This window comes from Culex pipiens, chromosome 3, assembly GCF_016801865.2.
Source record: "Culex pipiens pallens isolate TS chromosome 3, TS_CPP_V2, whole genome shotgun sequence".
In the NCBI taxonomy this organism is placed as follows: domain Eukaryota; kingdom Metazoa; phylum Arthropoda; class Insecta; order Diptera; family Culicidae; genus Culex; species Culex pipiens.
Genome location: NC_068939.1, coordinates 43,744,146 through 43,764,140, shown reverse-complemented (window position 1 = coordinate 43,764,140; position 19,995 = coordinate 43,744,146). Strand labels below are relative to the sequence as shown.

The 19,995-nt window shown below is 35.5% G+C and overlaps 1 protein-coding gene across 1 annotated transcript; it reads left to right on the top strand.

The window, feature by feature from the left end:
• The first annotated feature begins 17,402 nt into the window (after positions 1 to 17,402).
• Positions 17,403 to 18,395, top strand: LOC120416506 (MIT domain-containing protein 1-like). The gene is made up of 3 exons (XM_039578223.2): positions 17,403 to 17,661; positions 17,723 to 18,161; positions 18,226 to 18,395. The coding sequence occupies exons 1-3, from the start codon at positions 17,541 to 17,543 to the stop codon at positions 18,380 to 18,382; spliced, it is 717 nt and encodes a 238-aa protein (XP_039434157.1). The 5' UTR covers positions 17,403 to 17,540; the 3' UTR covers positions 18,383 to 18,395.
• The last annotated feature ends 1,600 nt before the right edge of the window (positions 18,396 to 19,995 follow it).

The window sequence follows — 19,995 nt, the reverse complement described above, 5'->3', positions numbered from 1 at the left end:
AAAGGAAAAATGTGACCGCAAAGGAAAAAGGACTAAAAACACGTGGACGATAGGATCCGGTGTGATGTAAAAGGATTGTCACAGAAGGGAAAGTAAGTAGAAAAAGAACGAAACTGGTTGAGGGTGGCAAGACAATGCATTTCATACCGCATCCCTGCTGATTTTCGGGGATTGTTCCAGTTTTGAGTGGGAGGGCGAAAGTTGGTCACTACTGTTACGGCTGACGTAATTTGATAAACGGTTTGGGTTACACGTTAAAATCGAAATGATTCGAGCTGATGGAAGCATAGCAAAACAAATAATAACTAAGTATAACTTTTTAAGTAACTTTTAAATAAATTGTTAGAAACCCCCAATAAATATGACAAGGTATGATTCAATAACGTATTTTTATAACATTCTTTTAAAAAATTTAGTTTGCATTGTCGAAAAATCTGATTGATTATAACAGGCTGACAGTAAGATTTTTAAAAATATTTTTCATTATTGCAAATATTACACTCAACCCCAATTACACTGGTTGGTCACTTTTTCGTTTGACACTTTTTTAGTTTGCACCCCGTAGCTTGGTCAAAGTCAAACTAAAAAGTTACGAACTGTCACTTTTTACACGGCGCTCACGCACACTATCAAAACAAACGTTTGATAGTGTGTGTAAACTCCGTGTAAAAGGGGTGCCAAACTATAAAGTGACCCCGTTCGTTTGACAACAGTTGGTGTCAAACTATCGGGATTTGAGTGTAGCATCACCATTTATTAATAATTCAAGTCAAAAGTTTACAAATTAATATATTTACATCCAACGTTAATGTTTCAAGCTCTTTTGTAATATTTTGGGCATCAAGATCTTGAGAACTAGGATAGGTTAGTAGATTAAAATTTTACCTGATATTACATTTTGCATCTCATAACTTTTTTTTCAAGGCGAAACCATTTTACTGTTTGCCAGAAGCAGCATGTATTGTAATCGATCATTAGGGAAACTATACAAAAAACAATTGTTGTGTGTTGATTTTTTGCGAGGGATGAGAAGTCAGTAAAACAGTTTTTTTTAAACTAGGCGTTGGAAATAATACATTTTGGGTAGATGGAGTTTAAGTTAATTTGTTGGAGTAGGTGTGAAGTTGAAAAAAAAACTATTAATATTAGTTCTCATCAACATTTATTCATTAAACCGCTGTCAAAGGCACGTTGTTTGATTTTTGTTTTCTGCATACGTTGAATGGAGTGTCTGAAACTGTCAAAACACTCCGTACTGATCCAAAAACTTGAAAAAATAAACACAAAATAAGCACAGCGGTTCTGTTGCTGGTAACCGCCAAGGTTCCCAGTCCCAACAAACCTCCTCCTAGTTTTTTTTATGTAAACAAAGTGGGATCATTCATAAATCACGTTGCGCATTCTGTCTTTTCACCCCCAGCTATGTACCACAAACTTATTTTTTCATTTATTTTATTACAATTTTCAACATAAATCTAAGGTTCAGTTTTTGACACATTAGACATCGGTTCCTTTCAATTTTTGCACCCTGCTTTCCGGTTTAAAGAAGAAAATTGTTGCAGTTTGGGTTTTGCCGAAATCCGAAAAAAATGAAAATTTTAAAAAATTGCAAAACTTTGGAAAAGGTGTACAAATAAATAATAATAATAATAATAAATAGATCCTCATTTCATATTTAAGACGAAATTAAAAAAAAATATTATTTTTTTCCACAGCATCAGACAATTGCACAAGAGTTTAGTTTTGTACATTAAAAATCATGCAAACATCAAAATATTACAGTTTTTTTTGTAATCGGGATGATGTAAGCTATCCATTTAAATTATTATTTTATGAAATTTTTCACAAAAATACTTACACTTAATACTTAACACTCAAAATTTTCACAAGACTACGTATTTTCGAAAATAATAATCAAAATTTCAGTATTTACAATATGGGTACAAAACGATTTTGATTTTTTTATACATTTCGAATGTAATCACAACATATTTTGAAAACACTCAAAATTTTCACAAAACTACGTATTTTTAAAAAAAATACTCAAAATTTCAGTGTTTACAATATGGGTATCAAACGATCAGGACTTTTTCATACATTTCGAATGTAATAACAACTTTTTTTTAAATGCTCAAAATTTTCTTTAAACTACGAATTTTCGAAAAAATACTCCAGTTTTCAGTTTTAACAATATGGGCATCAAACGATCGGGATTTTTTCATACATTTCGAATGTGATAACAACATCTTTTAAAAATACTCAACATTCTCACAAATTACGATTTTTCGAAAAAAAAAATCTCAAAATTTCTGTTTTTACAATATGGGTATCAACGATCGGAATTATTTCATACATTTCGAATGTAATAACAATATTTTTTAAAAAATCCTCAAAATTTTCACAAAACTACGTATTTAAAAAAAAATACTCAAAATTTCCGTTTTAACAATATGGGTATCAAACGATCGAGATTTTTCAAACATTTCGAATAAAATAACAATATTTTTTTGAAAATACTTTCAAAAAATTTTAAGTATTTTTTCAAAAATACGTAGTATAGTGAAAATTTGGAGTAATTTCTAGAATTTGCGTAATAGCTTTTGAAATGTGTAAAAAAAATCCCGATCATTTGAAACTTTATTGTAAAAACTGTAATTTTGAGTAGTTTTTCGAAAATACCTAGTTTTGTGAAAATTTTAAGTATTCTCAAAAAATGTTGTTATTACATTCGAAATGTATGGAAAAAATCCCGATCATTATTTGAAACTTAATTGTAAAAACTGTAATTTTGAGTAGTTTTTCGAAAATACTTAGTTTTGTGAAAATTTTAAGTATTCTCAAAAATGTTGTTATTACATTCGAAATGTATGAAAAAAATCCTGATCGTTTGATACCCATATTGTAAAAACTGAAATTTTGAGTATTTTTTCGAAAAAACGTAGTTTTGTGAAAATTTTGAGTGTTTTCAAAATATGTTGTTATTACATTCGAAATGTATGGAAAAATCCCTATCGTGTGATACCCATATTTAAAAAAAAACTGAAATTTGGAATATTTTTTCGAAAATACGTAGTTTTGTGAAAATTTTGAGAATTTCAAAAAAAAAATTGTTATGACATTCGAAATGTATGAAAAAATCCTAATCGTTTTATACCCATATTGTAAAAACTAAAATTTTGAGTATTTTTTCAAAAATATGTTGTTTGTTGAAAATTTTGAGTATTTTCAAAAAATATTGTTATTATATTCGAAATGTATAAAAAAAATCTCAATCGTTTCATATCCGTATTGTACATTTTGAGTATTTTTTCGAAAATACGTAGTTTTGTGAAAATTTTGGGTATTTTCAAAAAAATTATTTAAGATTCGAAATGTATGAAAAAAAAATCTGATCATTTGATACGCAATATACAATATACTTTTTTTGGTTTCTCTAGAGAAAAAATAATGCATTTTCAAAATACAGGAAAAAAAACGTATTTTTGTGAATTTTTTTTATGAAATTATAATTTTAATAGATAGCTGACATCATCCCGATTCCAAAACACTATTTTTTGATTTTTACATGATTTTTCATACGATTATAGCCAATGTCTCCCATATAGCCAAAATCCCATAAGCTCTGTGCTTCAGTTATGCACGCCTCGGTTTTGCATCCCCCATATGCGGTGCTAAACCGAGGCACGACTGTATGTTATTACAACAAAATTTGTTATTGGTCTGATATTGGTTGAAAGTCAAAACAACTTTGGAATAACATTTTTTATTATGGAAGAATACCTCCAACTGTTATTGGGACAATTAATCCGATCAATTGTTAAAATAACAAAGATTTGTTCGAAGAATAACTAAAATGTTATTAGTCAGTTATTACAATAACAATCCAATAACAAAAGAATCATAACGAAGAATAACAAATCTTGTTATAAATAACATAAAATGTTATTGCCCTAGTATTTTCAAATATCAAAAAATGTTATTCCCAAGTTATTTCCGTCTGGTCGGGAATGTTCAATGTCTCAGACAGAAAATTGTAGCAATTTTGTTTTAGCTCTTAATTTTTATTTTTTTCAAGGAAATAACAAAACATGTTAAAAATTTCCGAAAGTTATTACCTTAAAGGGATTGTTACTCCAGTCGGTACACGGTATCACGGTATCGGTATCAAAACAAATTATTTAATTATTTTGAATGTAAGTTTCATTTTTAGATCTTTTTTTTAATCATTTTTTTTTCTTCAATATAGCCTGTTTGGTCGTAAAGAAAGTACGGACAATGTTTCAGAATAATTAAAATTTCTATAAATAAGCTTTTTTTTTGCCCAGAGAATTTCACAACAGTTATTAAAACACATTTTTTCTATCAATATTATTAGTTATGTTGTCATATTTTATTTTCTTAAGTTTCGAGTAATAAATAGTTGCCTCCGTACGTTTTTTGCATGATTAAATCACAAACTAACTTTAATCAGTCAAAGTTGTCAATCTGCAATCCTTTTATCACAAGGATTTATCACTAATATGTACAAAACTTCCACTCCTCTACACTCTTCACACTCCCCTCTAATGCCTCCGCCGCCTCCGGCTGGGCCGGAACTTTCCCCCGGAGTATCGATGGTGGTTCGACTTGTGATAGTGCGTGGGCTGCCAGTCGAAGTCGTCATCCTCTTCGGAACCCGAATCACCATGATCGTCACCTTCGTGTGAGGGTGCGTGATCTTCGTGATGTTTTTCCGCAGTGCTGGAATGATGACCAGGTGCGGTGGTTTTGTGGACCACTTCTTCCGGGGTTGATCCTTCCTTTGGTGACAGCAGCATATCCAGATAGGTATAGACCGTCATTAGGTGGTCCGAGTTTTGGCCGGTTAAAGTGAAGTTGTGCCCGTTGGCGGCGATGGCCAACGCTCCGTGGTTGTCCGTATCCACCGTTACGATGATCCGGGCTTGTACCGTGCGAACCCCGAGCAGAGCAAGCACTACGATTAGGACACTATCGAGCTTCATTTCGAGATAGAGCTACCGAACACCGATCTGAACACTGAATGAGTCTAAGTTCTGCTATTTATAACAAGCCTTCTTCTCTCCTCCCTCTAAAAAGGGGGTGACCTCGCGTGGCCACAGCGTCTGGAATGACTGGAAAAAATGTTATTTGTGAAATGTTTCGTTAGCAGAGTGATATCATTTTTTTCCCCCATTGAACAAATGCAAAATTTACCCCCAATTTACGTCATTGCATGGTTTTCGGGAGGATTTCTGCGGTTTTCACTGCAGGCCCGACCTGAAAAAAGCCCCCACCGACGACGGTGTCGGAAGACAGCATGAATGAACCCACACACACACACAAACACTCACGTGGAGTAATGCTTAGAGCTCAAGAAGGGCTGCTCTGCCGTGGCGCGTGTACGTCAGGTAGTTAACAATGTTTGGAGTGTTGATACTTGTTCAAGTGCAGTTCCCCCCCGGGTTGGTTACAACTAGTTGGTACCGAACGTCGGAACGGATGCTTGACCGCTTCTTGGAACTAGACGCAAGTGACGCACTGTTTGGGAACCCTTTGCGTCAGAGCAGCGTACAACTGTAGCATTCCGGCGCGAGCTACTTGTAGCCTTGGCTGTGACAAGGCAGTTTTATAACAAAGGATACTTTTTTTGAACTTTTTGAGTTTGAAATTGATCGGGAAATTTCCACTGCTAGCGTTGAACAATAACAAGTTAATTGAAGGAAAATTATATAGAATTTCACTTTGTGGTAGAATTTTGTAATTATCATAGTCGATTTCCAATGATCTTTAATGAAGTGTAAATAATTTCTCATTAGTTAAAAAAAACTATTTGAAAAAAATAATTGGCTTCAAATGAACTTAAGGTCCAGCTTGTGACGATGCACTACCTTCCCTTTACTAAGCAATCGAATCCAGAAGAGAAACGATCACTAGTTGTGTTGTTCCGAGTCGGGATTTGAACCCCATTCTACCGCTTGCGAGGAGGAATTTTTATGAAAATAAAATTAGCGATTGCTCCTAATTTTTATGATTATTTTTTGAGGGGGCGACATAAACTTTGAAAAATATTTGCAACGGCCTCAATAAAAAAAATATTTTCTATGACATTTTAACTTTATTTTTCAAAATTTAATACACAACAATAAACCAACATGTAACACAATGTAACCATTTCTTGAATATTTGTCTAGAAAGCAGTTAAACTAAATCTATACATATAAAAAATTTCGATGGTTTTGTTCGAACTCGAATCAGTTCAATACGTTTGTTGCGTTAGGTTCGTGTAAGCCCGAGGAAGGTTTATACGCTAACAAATTGCCCCTTTGGCCACTTTGGAACCGATTCCGGAGCATCGGTAAATTGTATGGAGAAAGTTACTTAAAATCATATTTTGATCACAGGAGGCTGAATAAGCAAAATATCAAAAAAACGTCAACAAACGAAAAAAAGGCAGAACGAAGTTTGTCGGATAATGGCCTATCTACAATCACTTAACTTAGAAAATTTCACTTAGCTTAGGAGTTTGAATCAATGGAAATGAATCTTATCTTCTACAATGAAAAGGAATAAAATTAGAAACTTGACGTATGGTTTGGAAAATTTCAAAATCTACGGTAAGTTGACGTTTCCATATCAAAGGTAAACAAACAACTGCATAGCAACGTATATCAGCCCAGCAAATTTTCTAAGTTGATTGTGGATGACGGCCGTAAGTTGTGTACATTTTCTAAGCTTTACTTTACTTAACTATTCTAAGCTAAGTGATTGTAGATAGGCCATAAGGCTTGTTACCCATAATTTTTTTGATCTTATCAAACACCCCTTTTGTAAAATTGGTCATGATTCCGAAATTTTCAACAACAATTTTTTGGGAGGTTTCACTAATGTTACATTTTTTAACATTTAAAATTTTACCATTATGCGCTGAGATATTGGCATTAGAACATAAAATTCGGTTTGCGCAAGATTTTGAATACTTCAGTTTGTTGTTTTTATCGAAGACGAAATTTTAGGAAATTTAAATTTCCACATGGGTGTCTCATGGAACTTTATTAAAAAATCGTAAACTTTATTAAAATTTATTTACAGTTGGGCAATTTTCTCAGATTTCGATCATTCGATTTTTTTGTTTATTTTTAATCCGACTGAAACTTTTTTGGTGCCTTCGGTATGCCCAAAGAAGCCATTTTGCATCATTAGTTTGTCCATATAATTTTCCATATAAATTTGGCAGCTGTCCATACAAAAATGATGTATGAAAATTCAAAAATCTGCATCTTTTGAAGGAATTTATGATCGATTTGGTGTCTTCGCCACAGTTGTAGGTATGAATAAGGACTACACCAAAAAAAATTATACACTATAAAAAAATTGGTGATTTTAATTTTTTAGAAATATTTGTCATTAAAATTTGTTTTTCAAAAAACACTATTTTTATTATTTTTATTTTTTAATATGTTTTTTGGGGACATCAAATGACAAATTTTCAGAAATATCCAGGTTGTGCAAAAATCGAATATTGGTCGCAAAAATTTTACAACTTCATTTTTCGATGTAAAATCATATTTGCAATCAAAAAGTACTTCAGTGAAATTGTGATAAAGAACACCGTTTTCAAGTTAAAACCATTTTTAGGTAACTTTTTTAAAAATAGTCCAAGTATTTCATTTTTTTAAATTGCCGTCAGTGGGGGTGACTATGGGTCAAAAAACGAAACACCTCTCGTAATTTCTTAATAACAAAAACAATTTAAATAACATCGAAAATCTTTAAACGTAGATTTATGCATAAATAGTTAACTAACATTTTCCCAAAATATGGTTGATTTTGATGAACACTACCTTAAATGCCAATAGTTAAAAAATTGACCCAATCTCACCCCTTAGGCGTCATCCATAAAGTATGTCACGCTCTAGGGGGGGGGGGGGAGGGGGGGTCTGAGAAAGTGTGACATTGCGTGTTATAAGTATACGAAAAGCGTGACAAAGGGGGGGAGGGGGGGGGTAAATTTTGACTGATTTTAGCGTGACGTACTTTATGGATGAAGCCTTAGAGGGGGTGACATTGGGTCAAATGAAACTTAAATGATGCTCAAATACAACGATATGGTACAAACAAGTCATCCAACAGTGTTTCTTGTTCGAGAGAATCGTATTGACACGCTACAATGTTTGAAGTGGAGATTTTCAAACATTTGGGTAGTTTTCGAGCAGTTCTAACAAAAATATTAGAAAAATGATTTTCGAGAGGTCATTTTTGGCCAACGAGATTTTTTCAGCGAAGTCATCTTAAGATGTCCCTTACACAACCCTTTTAACAGAATTCAGTTTCATTGAGAAGAACCTGAGAAATGGTAAAATCCGTAAAAAATCACTTTGACCCAATCTCACCCCCACTGACGGTAGTGCACATGTTTGCTCTCTTTTGAAAAAAATAGTTTTGAAAAGCTGATTCTCTATATTTTGCTTTTTGAAATTTGTTGAAACAACTTTTAGTCGCTGAGAAGCAAAGGTTTAAATACAGGAAAATTAATGTTTTCTAAGTTTGACCCAAACAACCCACCATTTTCTAAAGTCGATATCTCAGCAACTAATGGTCCGATTTACAATGTTAAAATATGAAACATTCGTGAAATTCCGGAAACAATATTTTCAAAATTTCTATAAGACTAACATTTCAAAAGGGCATAATATTGAATCCTTTCTTAAAACTGTTTCAAAAACACCCAACAAGCAAAAATATTTAACTTATCATGTAGAGTAAGGCAATTGAAAATAATGTTTCAATCCCGATGTGGTTTGCCCATGCATGCTTCCATGAAAATTTGTCAGCTGTCCATACAAAAATGTTATCTAAATATTCTAGAATTCTTAAGATAGGAATTAATGATAAATTTGGTGTTTTGGGCAAAATCGAGAATTATTCGATAAAAAGTTCAAATACAAAATTTTCAATTTAATAAATATTTATTTATTATAAAAGTTTAAAAAATCCTAAAACAGGTGCCAATACCCTAATTACCGTAAGTACCCTTCAATGATTGGCAATTAAAACATCGAACTGTCCAAGTTCAACCCAGTAGTGACGTCCGAGCTCTGCCCGAGAGGTGTGTGCCCGTCGCAACATTTGCATTCTGTTGGTACGGGTTAGCCCACGGCGCACGAATGACGTCTAATGACTCAGAGTGCCCCCTCAGCGGTGAAGAAACATCGCTATTGATCTGCGAGAGTACCCACAGAAACCCTCTTGAGGTGGAGGGTTTGCTCAAGTGTTGGCCGATCAACTGTTTCTTTTCCCAGTAGACATATGTTTGACATGGTGATATGGCAGTTTTTTCAGTTTATTTTGTTTTGCTTCCAATAGAACAGAGTCATTATGGCAATAAAAAAGCCAGTTTGGTGCACCTTTAAGGTCGTGTTCATCCTCTTTTAATTGGATTAAAATTGTTTAGTTCAAATGTCACTTTCACCATTAAAAGTACTGTTGATGTTTTACTATAGAAATTTCCAAAATTGATCGCTCGGTCTGATTGATTTACTTGAGAGCCAATTTCTTGAGATGGCATGGATTCTTTTAGGACAAAAAAAAAACATGTGACAGAACGAATCCCCAGTATATTGATCTGCAAAGCATAACCTTCATCGTGTTCTGCTGGTCTTAGCTCGCTTGAATGATTGTTACAAACATTGCTGCTGCTGCTGGTCCAAATCCTTCAGCGTAGACATAACCTCCAACTATACTTACAGGCACTGGCGACCCACATGGTTGTGAGGTTGCTTTCCAACATGAGATTATCGTTTCTCGTTAAGCGCCTCGACAGCGGAATTTCCAAGGACCAACCAACCAAACGAGACTTCTGGGCCAGATGACACAAAATTGAACTGGTGGTAGATTTCTTTCGGGCTCTTTCCGTTTTTCGAATCCAAACATCCTCCGGACCAATAATTCGTCTCGCTCGGAACGTCTTAGTCCCTTTGAGGGAGGCGGTAGGGACGAAAGGGAAAGGCTGAGTTCATCCATCTATTTATCTAATGAATTACTTATCTCAATGCGTTATCCCATTTCCCCCTCTAACCCTCGCTCTTTCAGGAGGATCTGATCCGGCCGACCGACCACCATGACTCGGTCGATTTCCCGGGCCATCGCAATCTGTGCGGCTCTAACCCCCCCGTTTTGGAAAACGCGCCTGTTGTGTCCTCCTGCCTGCTGGGCATATGGGAAAATTTTCGGATGCTGACGAATAAATCGCCTCGGTTACGTAATGCCGGGTGGCCATCTCATCAATTTTCTTGCCAATTGCCTTTGCCACCGAGGGAAGATTTTTCTTGTTTGGGTTGAGAAACGTTTCCTTTTCTCAGTCTTCCTCAGTGTAACTTCGAAAGAGAACGTTTTGCGAAAATTGTACCCAGATTTGTTTGCTTGTTTATTTAGCAGTGAATCTCGATCAGTATAGGAATGTAACACAATAAGATCTCTTATAACTATTTTTTCAAGCATTTATTCATTATACTTTATAAAAGTTGATGACGAATGATCAATCTTTGGATAAAGCCATCCATAAATCACAGGACAACTTTTTTGAACATTTGAGAATTGAGTCCCTCCCAATAATGCATAAACAATATTGAAAAAAAGTTATCAAAAAATGCAAACAATGCCATTTGCATTATATATTATTGTCTTTTTCTTTTTTCAAAAGTGGGAAATTGTGCCAGAACACTGGTACAAAATTGTAATTTGTACAAGAATTTAATTTTTATTTGATGTATTTTGACAGAAGGATGACGGTTACAATGGTTCAGTGTGTTGAAATAGCCACATTTTTTTCGAATTCAGTTTGGATTTTTTGCTCATCGTATTTTGACGCATGATTTATTTTAGGTTTTTCCCAAATCTTTACACAACCTTTGAAAATTGAATACTTTTCCATTTATGTATTTGGGTAATTCTCTACCAACTCACACGAAATCGGGAAAAGTTGCCCCGACCCCTCTTCGATTTGCGTGAAACTTTGTCCTAAGGGGTAACTTTTGTCCCTGATCACGAATCCGAGGTCCGTTTTTTGATATCTCGTGACGGAGGGGCGGTACGACCCCTTCCATTTTTGAACATGCGAAAAAAGAGGTGTTTTTCAATAATTTGCAGCCTGAAACGGTGATGAGATAGAAATTTGGTGTCAAAGGGACTTTTATGTAAAATTAGACGCCCGATTTGATGGCGTACTCAGAATTCCGAAAAAACGTATTTTTCATCGAAAAAAACACTAAAAAAGTTTTAAAAATTCTCCCATTTTCCGTTACTCGACTGTAAAAAATTTTGAAACATGTCATTTTATGGGAAATTTAATGTACTTTTCGAATCTACATTGTCCCAGAAGGGTCATTTTTTCATTTAGAACAAAATTTTTCATTTTAAAATTTCGTGTTTTTTCTAACTTTGCAGGGTTATTTTTTAGAGTGTAACAATGTTCTACAAAGTTGTAGAGCAGACAATTACAAAAAATTTGATATATAGACATAAGGGGTTTGCTTATAAACATCACAAGTTATCGCGATTTTACGAAAAAAAGTTTTGAAAAAGTTACTTTTTGCGTTTCTCTTTGTTTCGTCGTCCGTGTCTGTCGCGGGTGACCATGAACGGCCATGATCGATGACGACCAACTTTTTTAAAACTTTTTTTCGTAAAATCGTGATAACTTGTGATGTTTATAAGCAAAACCCTTATTTATATATATTAAAATTTTTGTAATTGTCTGCTCTACAACTTTGTAGAACATTGTTACACTCTAAAAAATAACCCTGCAAAGTTAGAAAAAACACGAAATTTTAAAATGAAAAATTTTGTTCTAAATGAAAAAATGACCCTTCTGGGACAATGTAGATTCGAAAAGTACATTAAATTTCCCATAAAATGACATGTTCCAAAATTTTTTACAGTCGAGTAACGGAAAATGGGAGAATTTTTAAAACTTTTTTAGTGTTTTTTCGATGAAAAATACGTTTTTTCGGAATTCTGAGTACGCCATCAAATCGGGCGTCTAATTTTACATAAAAGTCCCTTTGACACCAAATTTCTATCTCATCACCGTTTCAGGCTGCAAATTATTGAAAAACACCTCTTTTTTCGCATGTTCAAAAATGGAAGGGGTCGTACCGCCCCTCCGTCACGAGATATCAAAAAACGGACCTCGGATTCGTGATCAGGGACAAAAGTTACCCCTTAGGACAAAGTTTCACGCAAATCGAAGAGGGGTCGGGGCAACTGCTGTGTGAGTTGGCGGAGAATTACCCATTTTGAATTACTTCACGATATGGCGGTTTTTGTATCTCTCACGTTTTGCTAAGAAGTTTCAAATAAAAGCGATGAGTTTTGATTCGCCGTTTTTATGTTTTGTTCTCAAAAAAGTAGTAGTATCAATTCATGGAATATATATGTATATGTATACATATTGTTTAATTCATTCGAACAGCATTGAAATTATTTAGCATCAAAAATTAAAAAAAAAAATCTGTTGAAAAATTACTTTCCCTCAATTTAACACGGGCAGGGTGGATAAGGAAATCAAGGTAATTTCAATAACAATTGTTAAGTCCTGTTAAAATAACTAATGTTGTTATAAGAAAGTTATGACCACCGGTAATAAAAAGAAAAAATAATAACATCCCCAACATTAAGAGTGAAAATTGTTATAAACCAAATCTTCTGAGAGAGTAAGACAATAGCAACTCAAAGTATGGAATATGAAAAATCATTCAATCATCATCATCGAAAATACTCAAACTTGTATATTGGAAGGGCACAACAATACCAAACCATGTTATTCCAAGGGTAAAATAACACCTCAAAATTAAACCATTTCAATACCAAATTGAGGTCTTCTGGATTTTTGAACATTGCTTGAATACCAAAACTTGGTATTGACATGGTTTTATTTTTAGGTATTCCCGCGCCCTTGGAAAATCAGATTTTGGTATTCCTGTGGTCTTCCACATACATGATTTTGGTTTGATTTCATGGTATTTTACCATCTATTACTGGGCAACCAACCAGCACATTTTGGTCGCTGGTATTTGCATAAGTAATACCAAAATTTGGTATTTTTATACCATTTTTAGTGCAGCAGTTGCAGTTAGTGAAAAAACGGAAATGATCCATATGCAACAGCCAAATCTACTCACCTGATGATTCCATGTTGTTCTTAGTGATATTCTTCACCACATCGAATTCATTTGTCATTGATGAACGGCCTGTGCTTGAAGTTCTTGAAGATTCTGAAAAATAACAAGATTGAAAAATAAGGATTGAAATTCACCAAAATTCAATAATCTGTTGATTAACTCGTTTTTCAAAGTATTTGGTTATCCCAACTTAGAGAAATTTCTACGCTTTTAAAAAAAACTTAAAAGGTATATCAAAAAAATATGAAAACCAGCTTTAACATTTTTGAGTTTCAAGTCAACTAAAAATTAATTATCCCGTCAAAATTTATAAAAAAAATTTCCGTAGTTTCAGAGGAATTTGATAAAACCTTTCAATACCAAAATAATAATCCTTTCAATACCAAAATAATACCAAAATGTGTGCCATCCTGACTTTGAAAATTTTCCACAATTTCAAGTCATTTCTTTACGGGGTATATCAAAAATGTTTAAAATCAAGTTTGAAATTTCCGGTTTTCAATGACATCATTTTAGCGCAAAAATAATTATTTTGTCAAAATTGGTCAAAATTTTCCCATAATTTCAGAGGAATTTGATAAAATACTGTAATACCAAAAGAATACCAAAATGTGGTATTCGACCATTGACAAATTCTGCAATTTTGCAATATCAAAACAATACCTTAAATTGGAATGATACCACATTTTGCTCTTGCATAATCCTTAAGACAAATTTTAAAGGGTCCAGGAATACCAAAATTTGGTAATGATACCATAGAAAGGTATTATTACTCATTTCCCTTGTTATTTACCCATGCTCGGAGACTGTCGTAATGATCAGTTCTTCCAAAAAAAAGTTCGACTTCCAAAATATTTCAATAGTTTTTATTATATTTTTATAAACCTGTTCTTGACTGTCGTAATGATTTTGTAAATTTTGCCATTCTTTCACATATCAGCGATTTTTTAAATGCTATTTCTTAAATATTTTGTAAGTTTTTATTTTATTTATGAAAATTGTGTGAATATTTTAGAAATTTTAACATTCTTTCAAATTAATATTTAAATGGTCTCGAAAATTAAAAAGTCTTGCTTTTAAAATAATGTTGCAAGTTTTCTATCCTTTTCAATATATCTTTCATGGTCACAATAGATCCTAAGAAAAATCTGACTTCAAAAACATAGCTGTAGACAAAAAAAAAACATACGTTTTTTTAAGGTAACACCCCCCCCCCCCTCCCCCCCTTCAAAAAAGTCTCCAAAAATTCGGGGGCAAGTTTTTATTTAAAAGACCTCCAAATTTCTAAGAATATAGAAGTGAAATTAAAGAAATAGCTGCCTATCAATATTTGTGTATTTAGGCTCAAATCAAAAGTATTTTTCGAGGTTTATTCCATTCGACCTTTTGTCCACTTTCGACCTTTTTTCCATTCGACCATTTGTACATTCGACCTTTTGGCATTTTACCTTTTGTTAATTTTTTTAATAGCATTGTTATGTTATATTATCATTTCCTTCATGAATCTACCGTCCAAATCTTCGAGGTCACCAGATTCAACTTGAACCAGAACGTCACTCCTGCCACAGTTTTGCGGACAGAATGAAAAAGCGCTGCGGATTTGACCGGCCATCACCCGGGATATTCGTTGCGTATGAGCCACCCTTCGCCATGGTCACCCAAAAAAGCATTATATCAGTATGTGTGTGCGTGTAAGGGGGGGTAGTTTTTCCGGCTTTTTCCTACCCTGACTGAAAAGTCCGTCGGACGTCCGTCGTTTGTCGTCCGTGCAATCATACGACGTCGCACGACAATGTCGTGCGACATTCGCACGAATGTCATACGTTTTTGCACCAAAATGTCGTATTTGTCGTGCGATCGATCATCGAAATTGTTCGACATTGTCGTACGACATTCGACCGACGTCGCACGGTTTTGTTATTTAGGTTGTCGTGCCTTTGTCGTGTGCTGTTTTTTCGGGTTTTTAGGTTATGTGGCAGTAAAAATATTTTTTTTTATTTTAAAATTATGTTTATATGTATTTTTTCTGTAAATTAATCTTTTTCACTCGATTTCACAAAAAATCATTAATTTTACTTGTTGTGTGTCGCAAGTTTCACGTGGTTTTTGGCGTTGTCTTCCAGTTCAGGTTTTTAATTCTCCAGTCCCTCCCACGCACACTTTCATCGTCCTCATTTATTTTCCGTCGTCCAAATGGGATGCAAAACCCCCTCTATCGTTTCAAAAACACAACTCACCGTATAAAAACCTCCGGCGGATCAGAAACGCCGTCTTCCTCCACCTTTCTTTTCACACGGAACATTGTACACCTCCCCAAGACTTGACGGGAAGGGGAATGGTCTTTCTCCCTCCTTCTGTTCCATTGAGGGAAACATCCATTACTTGCCGTTTCATTGTCCTCCTCCTTGGGTATGGCACGCACCGCCACCTCCCGCGGAAAGTTAAACATCAATCCGCTTCCTCGATCGCAGACCGGGTGCTTCCCTTCCCGTCTTCCGGCATGGCCCGCCGGAGCAACGATGTGACCCGTTCTCCTCCTCCTCCTCCTCCTCCATCACGAAGGCCGAAATCAGGAAATCTGGAATATATTGCTGTGATAAAGCCGCTCACAAAAAAGCAACACAACTTAATTACCAATCAACCGGCCAAAATCCACACTAACTTTCGGCAACGTAAACTGGTTCGATTCGGTACAAAGTTTCTCTGATTTGATCAAGTCCAAACAAGACCAACTGAAGAGAACTGTCAAACTGCGTCGACGAATATCGTGACGTCAAATTGAAGGAAAATCGATGGAAAAAACAATGTCGCGCATGTCGAGTGTTTGTCGTTCGTTTGTCGTCCTTTCGACCAATCTATATCGAAACGGTAAAATGAAAACCGCGCGACAGCTCGTACGACGTGCGACATTTTTCAAACAGGGTAGCGATGGAAATGTCACAGCCGGGTCGGGCTGCGGGACTATCACTGGTTTTGCGGCAAGGAATTTGTTTAATTTAATTAGACGAAGACATTCCCATGATATTAAAGCGCCCGGGTATTAGCAATAAATTACTGGCTTGTTGTTGTGTGATTCGACCCTTCCCATGTGAGTATGCGAGAGATGTTAATACGTATGGAGATGACCCCGGGAGCAGAAGTCGGTTGATGGTTCGATAACGTCTTCATTTATAATCTTGGGGTTAGTTTTGGAACGAGTTATGGTGATCAAGATTATCTTAGTTATTTTAAGGGATGTTTCAAGGAAACATTATATTTTAAGAAAGCCTAAGTATTTCAGTATTTTAGAATTCATGTATACATTTTTTTAATGTGAATCATCCTATTCAGACGTACGAGGATCTGCCGAGTTGAATAAATAGAACAAGTACTGAAAAAATCAAGTTTTGTTCTAAAAAAGTTTGTTACTCCGCTTGGGTTTGGCGTCCTCTAAAACTAAAAAAGTGTCGAAAAGTATTACTTTTCAATACAAGCGCTGGAAAGTTGACGTGGAAGAGTGCTATAATGGACCTTTTAGCACCGTTATTTTGGTGATCATAAGTAGACAATTTCGCATAATGACAAAAAAGGAAATATTATAATAAACAGAATTGCAAAATAGTAGTTTATGCAACAAGTTGCAAAAAGAGGATTTTTTCAGCATGAGTCGTACATTTATCCAACGAGGTTCACCGAGTTGGATAAATACGAAGAGTGCTGAAAAAATCAAGTTTTGCAACGAGTTCCATACAACATTTTTTGCAATTCCAAAAAACACACACTGAGTGAAATTTTATGTCAAATTTTCATGTATTTTGTCAATAAATCGTTTAAATTATAAAAATGTTGAAAAGTGTTACTTTTCGAAACAAGTGCTGAAAAGTTCAACTTTTCAGCACCCATTTGAGTGCTGAAAAGTGTTACTTTTCAGCATTTATTTTGAAAAGTGTTGCTATTCGATTCTGTTATTTTTGGTACAGAAAAGTAGGCTATTTCGTCGTTCAAGAATGACAGGAAAAGTAAGTAGTTTCACGACGGTATTGCAAAAATGCACTTTTAAACACATAATTATAACCAAAATTGACGATGTTTAAAAAATAAAAATATTTTCCCGCGCTCCACATCCAAGCGTCGCGACGCATGCGTCGATTTTCAGTTCTGTTTCGTTTCAACGTCGTTCCACCGCTTCTCTAAAAACTTCAAACTCGAGCAGTTGTTGCCTTCAGTTCGAGCAGTTTTGACAACCTCCCTCATTTCTTATTGGAATCGAGCTGCAAACAGCTGATGAGGTAAACAAAATTCAGCTGTACGAGGTTGTTTACCTCCAAGGAGGGTGGTATTCTGTGTTGTTTTTAGAAATTAGTTCAAAATTTCCCGTGAAACATGGCACAAATGGCTATAACATTGCTCACCCGAGCAATCGAATACGACATCAATGGACGAAAGCTGGAATCGCTCAAACTGTACGAGGATGGCATCGAGGCACTGCTCAAGGAATCCAAAGGTAAGCTTCGACTTGTTGAACTTGGAATTACATACTGAAAGCTGTCCCACCCCCTGTCCAGCCGAGGTCGACCCCAAGCGGAAGCAGCACTTCCAAAGCAAAATCCTCGAATACATGGCCCGCGCAGAACAGGTCAAGGAGCAAATCACCCGGTGGCGAAGTCGGGGTGAAATCCGCGACAAGATCCACGTCGTTGAGGGTGCCACCGGGTACAGCTATGGGCGCGTGTTTGGCAAGTACATGACCGACGAGGTGAAGGAAATTATGATCGAAGAACCGTACGTCCGGGAGCATCACCAGCTGTGCAACGTGGTCATGTTCTGCGAGCTGGCCGTGAGTAGCTGTAAGGCGTTAAAGTTCGTCAAGCTGATGACGGTGAGGGAAAAGAAAAACAACGACGAACAGGCGAGAGCGTTGCAGATACTGAAGGACAGCGTCAAGAAGCAAGGTGTGGAATTCTTTGTGGAGTACTCGGAGCACATGCATGATAGGCAAGTTATGTGAGTGTTTTTTTTAATAATTTTAATTGATGAATTAAAATTTAATGCAACTTCTCTGTTACAGATTAAGTAATGGTTATATTGTTAAAATTGGACGAGGGTTGAACTACTTCAAGCCACCTTCTAGCAAATACAGTCTCGGAGCGTTCAATTACCAATATAGGGAATGTAGAGAAACAAATATCGATGTTTTTTACTGTCCAGAAAATAATAAAATGTGATTTTTATTACCCAAATAAACGCCTATTTTTTCGATGACGTACCCCTGAAATGAAAAAAAAAACATTTTTGCTGCAAGACCGTTTCAAATGAATAAGAAGATTCTTATCCAACTAGCTAAACCCCGTTGGATGAATGTACAACTCTTGCTGACAAAAAATCTGTTGTTTTATAAACCACGTTAACTTGTTGGCATGACATATCAAGCATATCAAGTCAAGGAAGAAACAACAGGAGGTTAGATAAATTATAACCTTAATTCTAACAAATTGCAGAAGGCCTAATAACTAATTTTAAAATGATCGTAAACTAATTTCATAATCTTTTCGCAATTCATTAAGTAAACTACTACTTCAGCACGATTCGTACGTTTACCAAGTTGGATAAATACTATGAGTGCTGAAAAAATCTTCTTTTTGCATCGAGTTTAATCCGTTTTTTTTTTGCGGTTCCCTAAACCAACCATTACATTTTATTTGATTGTTATTTGCCTACAAAATAATTGTTGATCTCTTAATCAGTATCGAAAAGCGCAGAAAAAGGTAAACTATTCAGCACTCACATGGAGCCTGGAATAGTAGTGTATACAACAAGTTGCAAAAACAAGATTTTTTCAGCACTGATCGTAAATTTTAAAACTAGTTTCAGCGAGTTGGATAAGTACGACAAGTGCTGAAAAAATTAATTTTAGTAACGAGTTTATAGTTATGTCAACAGCAGTGGTGTCACGGTTCGCTCACTCGAATCGTGGTTCAAACGATACGTCATGACGCTCAAGTGTGGTTCGCTCATGATTGCGAACCAAGCACGAGCGAACCACGATCCGAACGCCTGCCGTGGTTCACATGAACCCTTGCTCTCTCATCGCGAATGAGAGTGAGAGGGACCATCAATGAGCGGTTCGCATGAAGAGCTAAAAAAACAGCACTCAGAGAAAAACATTTCATGATTTTGACAACAGAAGGTGACTATGGACGGCTACAGAGCATGCACAGTCACGACGTTCTAGCAGGATTCTAGCAGGGTTCTTACAGAGCTGGTTATTCTTACAGCATACTAGCAGAAATGTTCCACCGTTCTAGCAGGATTCTGACAGAACCAGCTCTGCTAGAATATTTCGTGACTGGGTGACTGCAACAACTCATTGGGATGTCCTGGGTCTTATAATGACTCCCTGGATTTATTATCGGTGGGTCCACCGCCGTAACTAGAGCCTGGTCTTTTGTGGGCTCTATTGCAAGTTTCTACTCATTTCTAGGCGTCCGAAGGTTATGTGTGGTGAGTCACTCAAAACCTCTTTTACGCTAATAGACCGTCGTTTTACTTCCCCATCCGATAGAAGGCGTGGTCCGTCTGGGATTGAACCCAGGCCATATTGGGGTGAGAGGCTACCACGCTAACCACTGCGCCACCAGACCCGGCGATATTTATAGATTTTCGCCAAATTGCCAAAACAAATCGAGGTGTTAAAAACCGTAGACATGTTGAATTTTGAGGCAACAACCGGCGAAAAAAGGTTTAGTTCTTTTTGTGAAAATTTTAAATGTCCGTTTATTTTTTCGAGCTATCTTAAAAAAATGTTTTGTATGTTGTTATGTCCTGGGTCAACAGAGCA

Coding starts and splice junctions, on each gene's coding strand:
- LOC120416506 (XM_039578223.2), top strand. CDS start 17,541: ATGGCACAAATGGCTATAACATTGCTCACCCGAGCAATCGAATACGAC. Junction 17,662..17,722: donor ACTGCTCAAGGAATCCAAAG/GTAAGCTTCGAC, acceptor CCCCCTGTCCAG/CCGAGGTCGACCCCAAGCGG. Junction 18,162..18,225: donor ATGCATGATAGGCAAGTTAT/GTGAGTGTTTTT, acceptor TCTCTGTTACAG/ATTAAGTAATGGTTATATTG.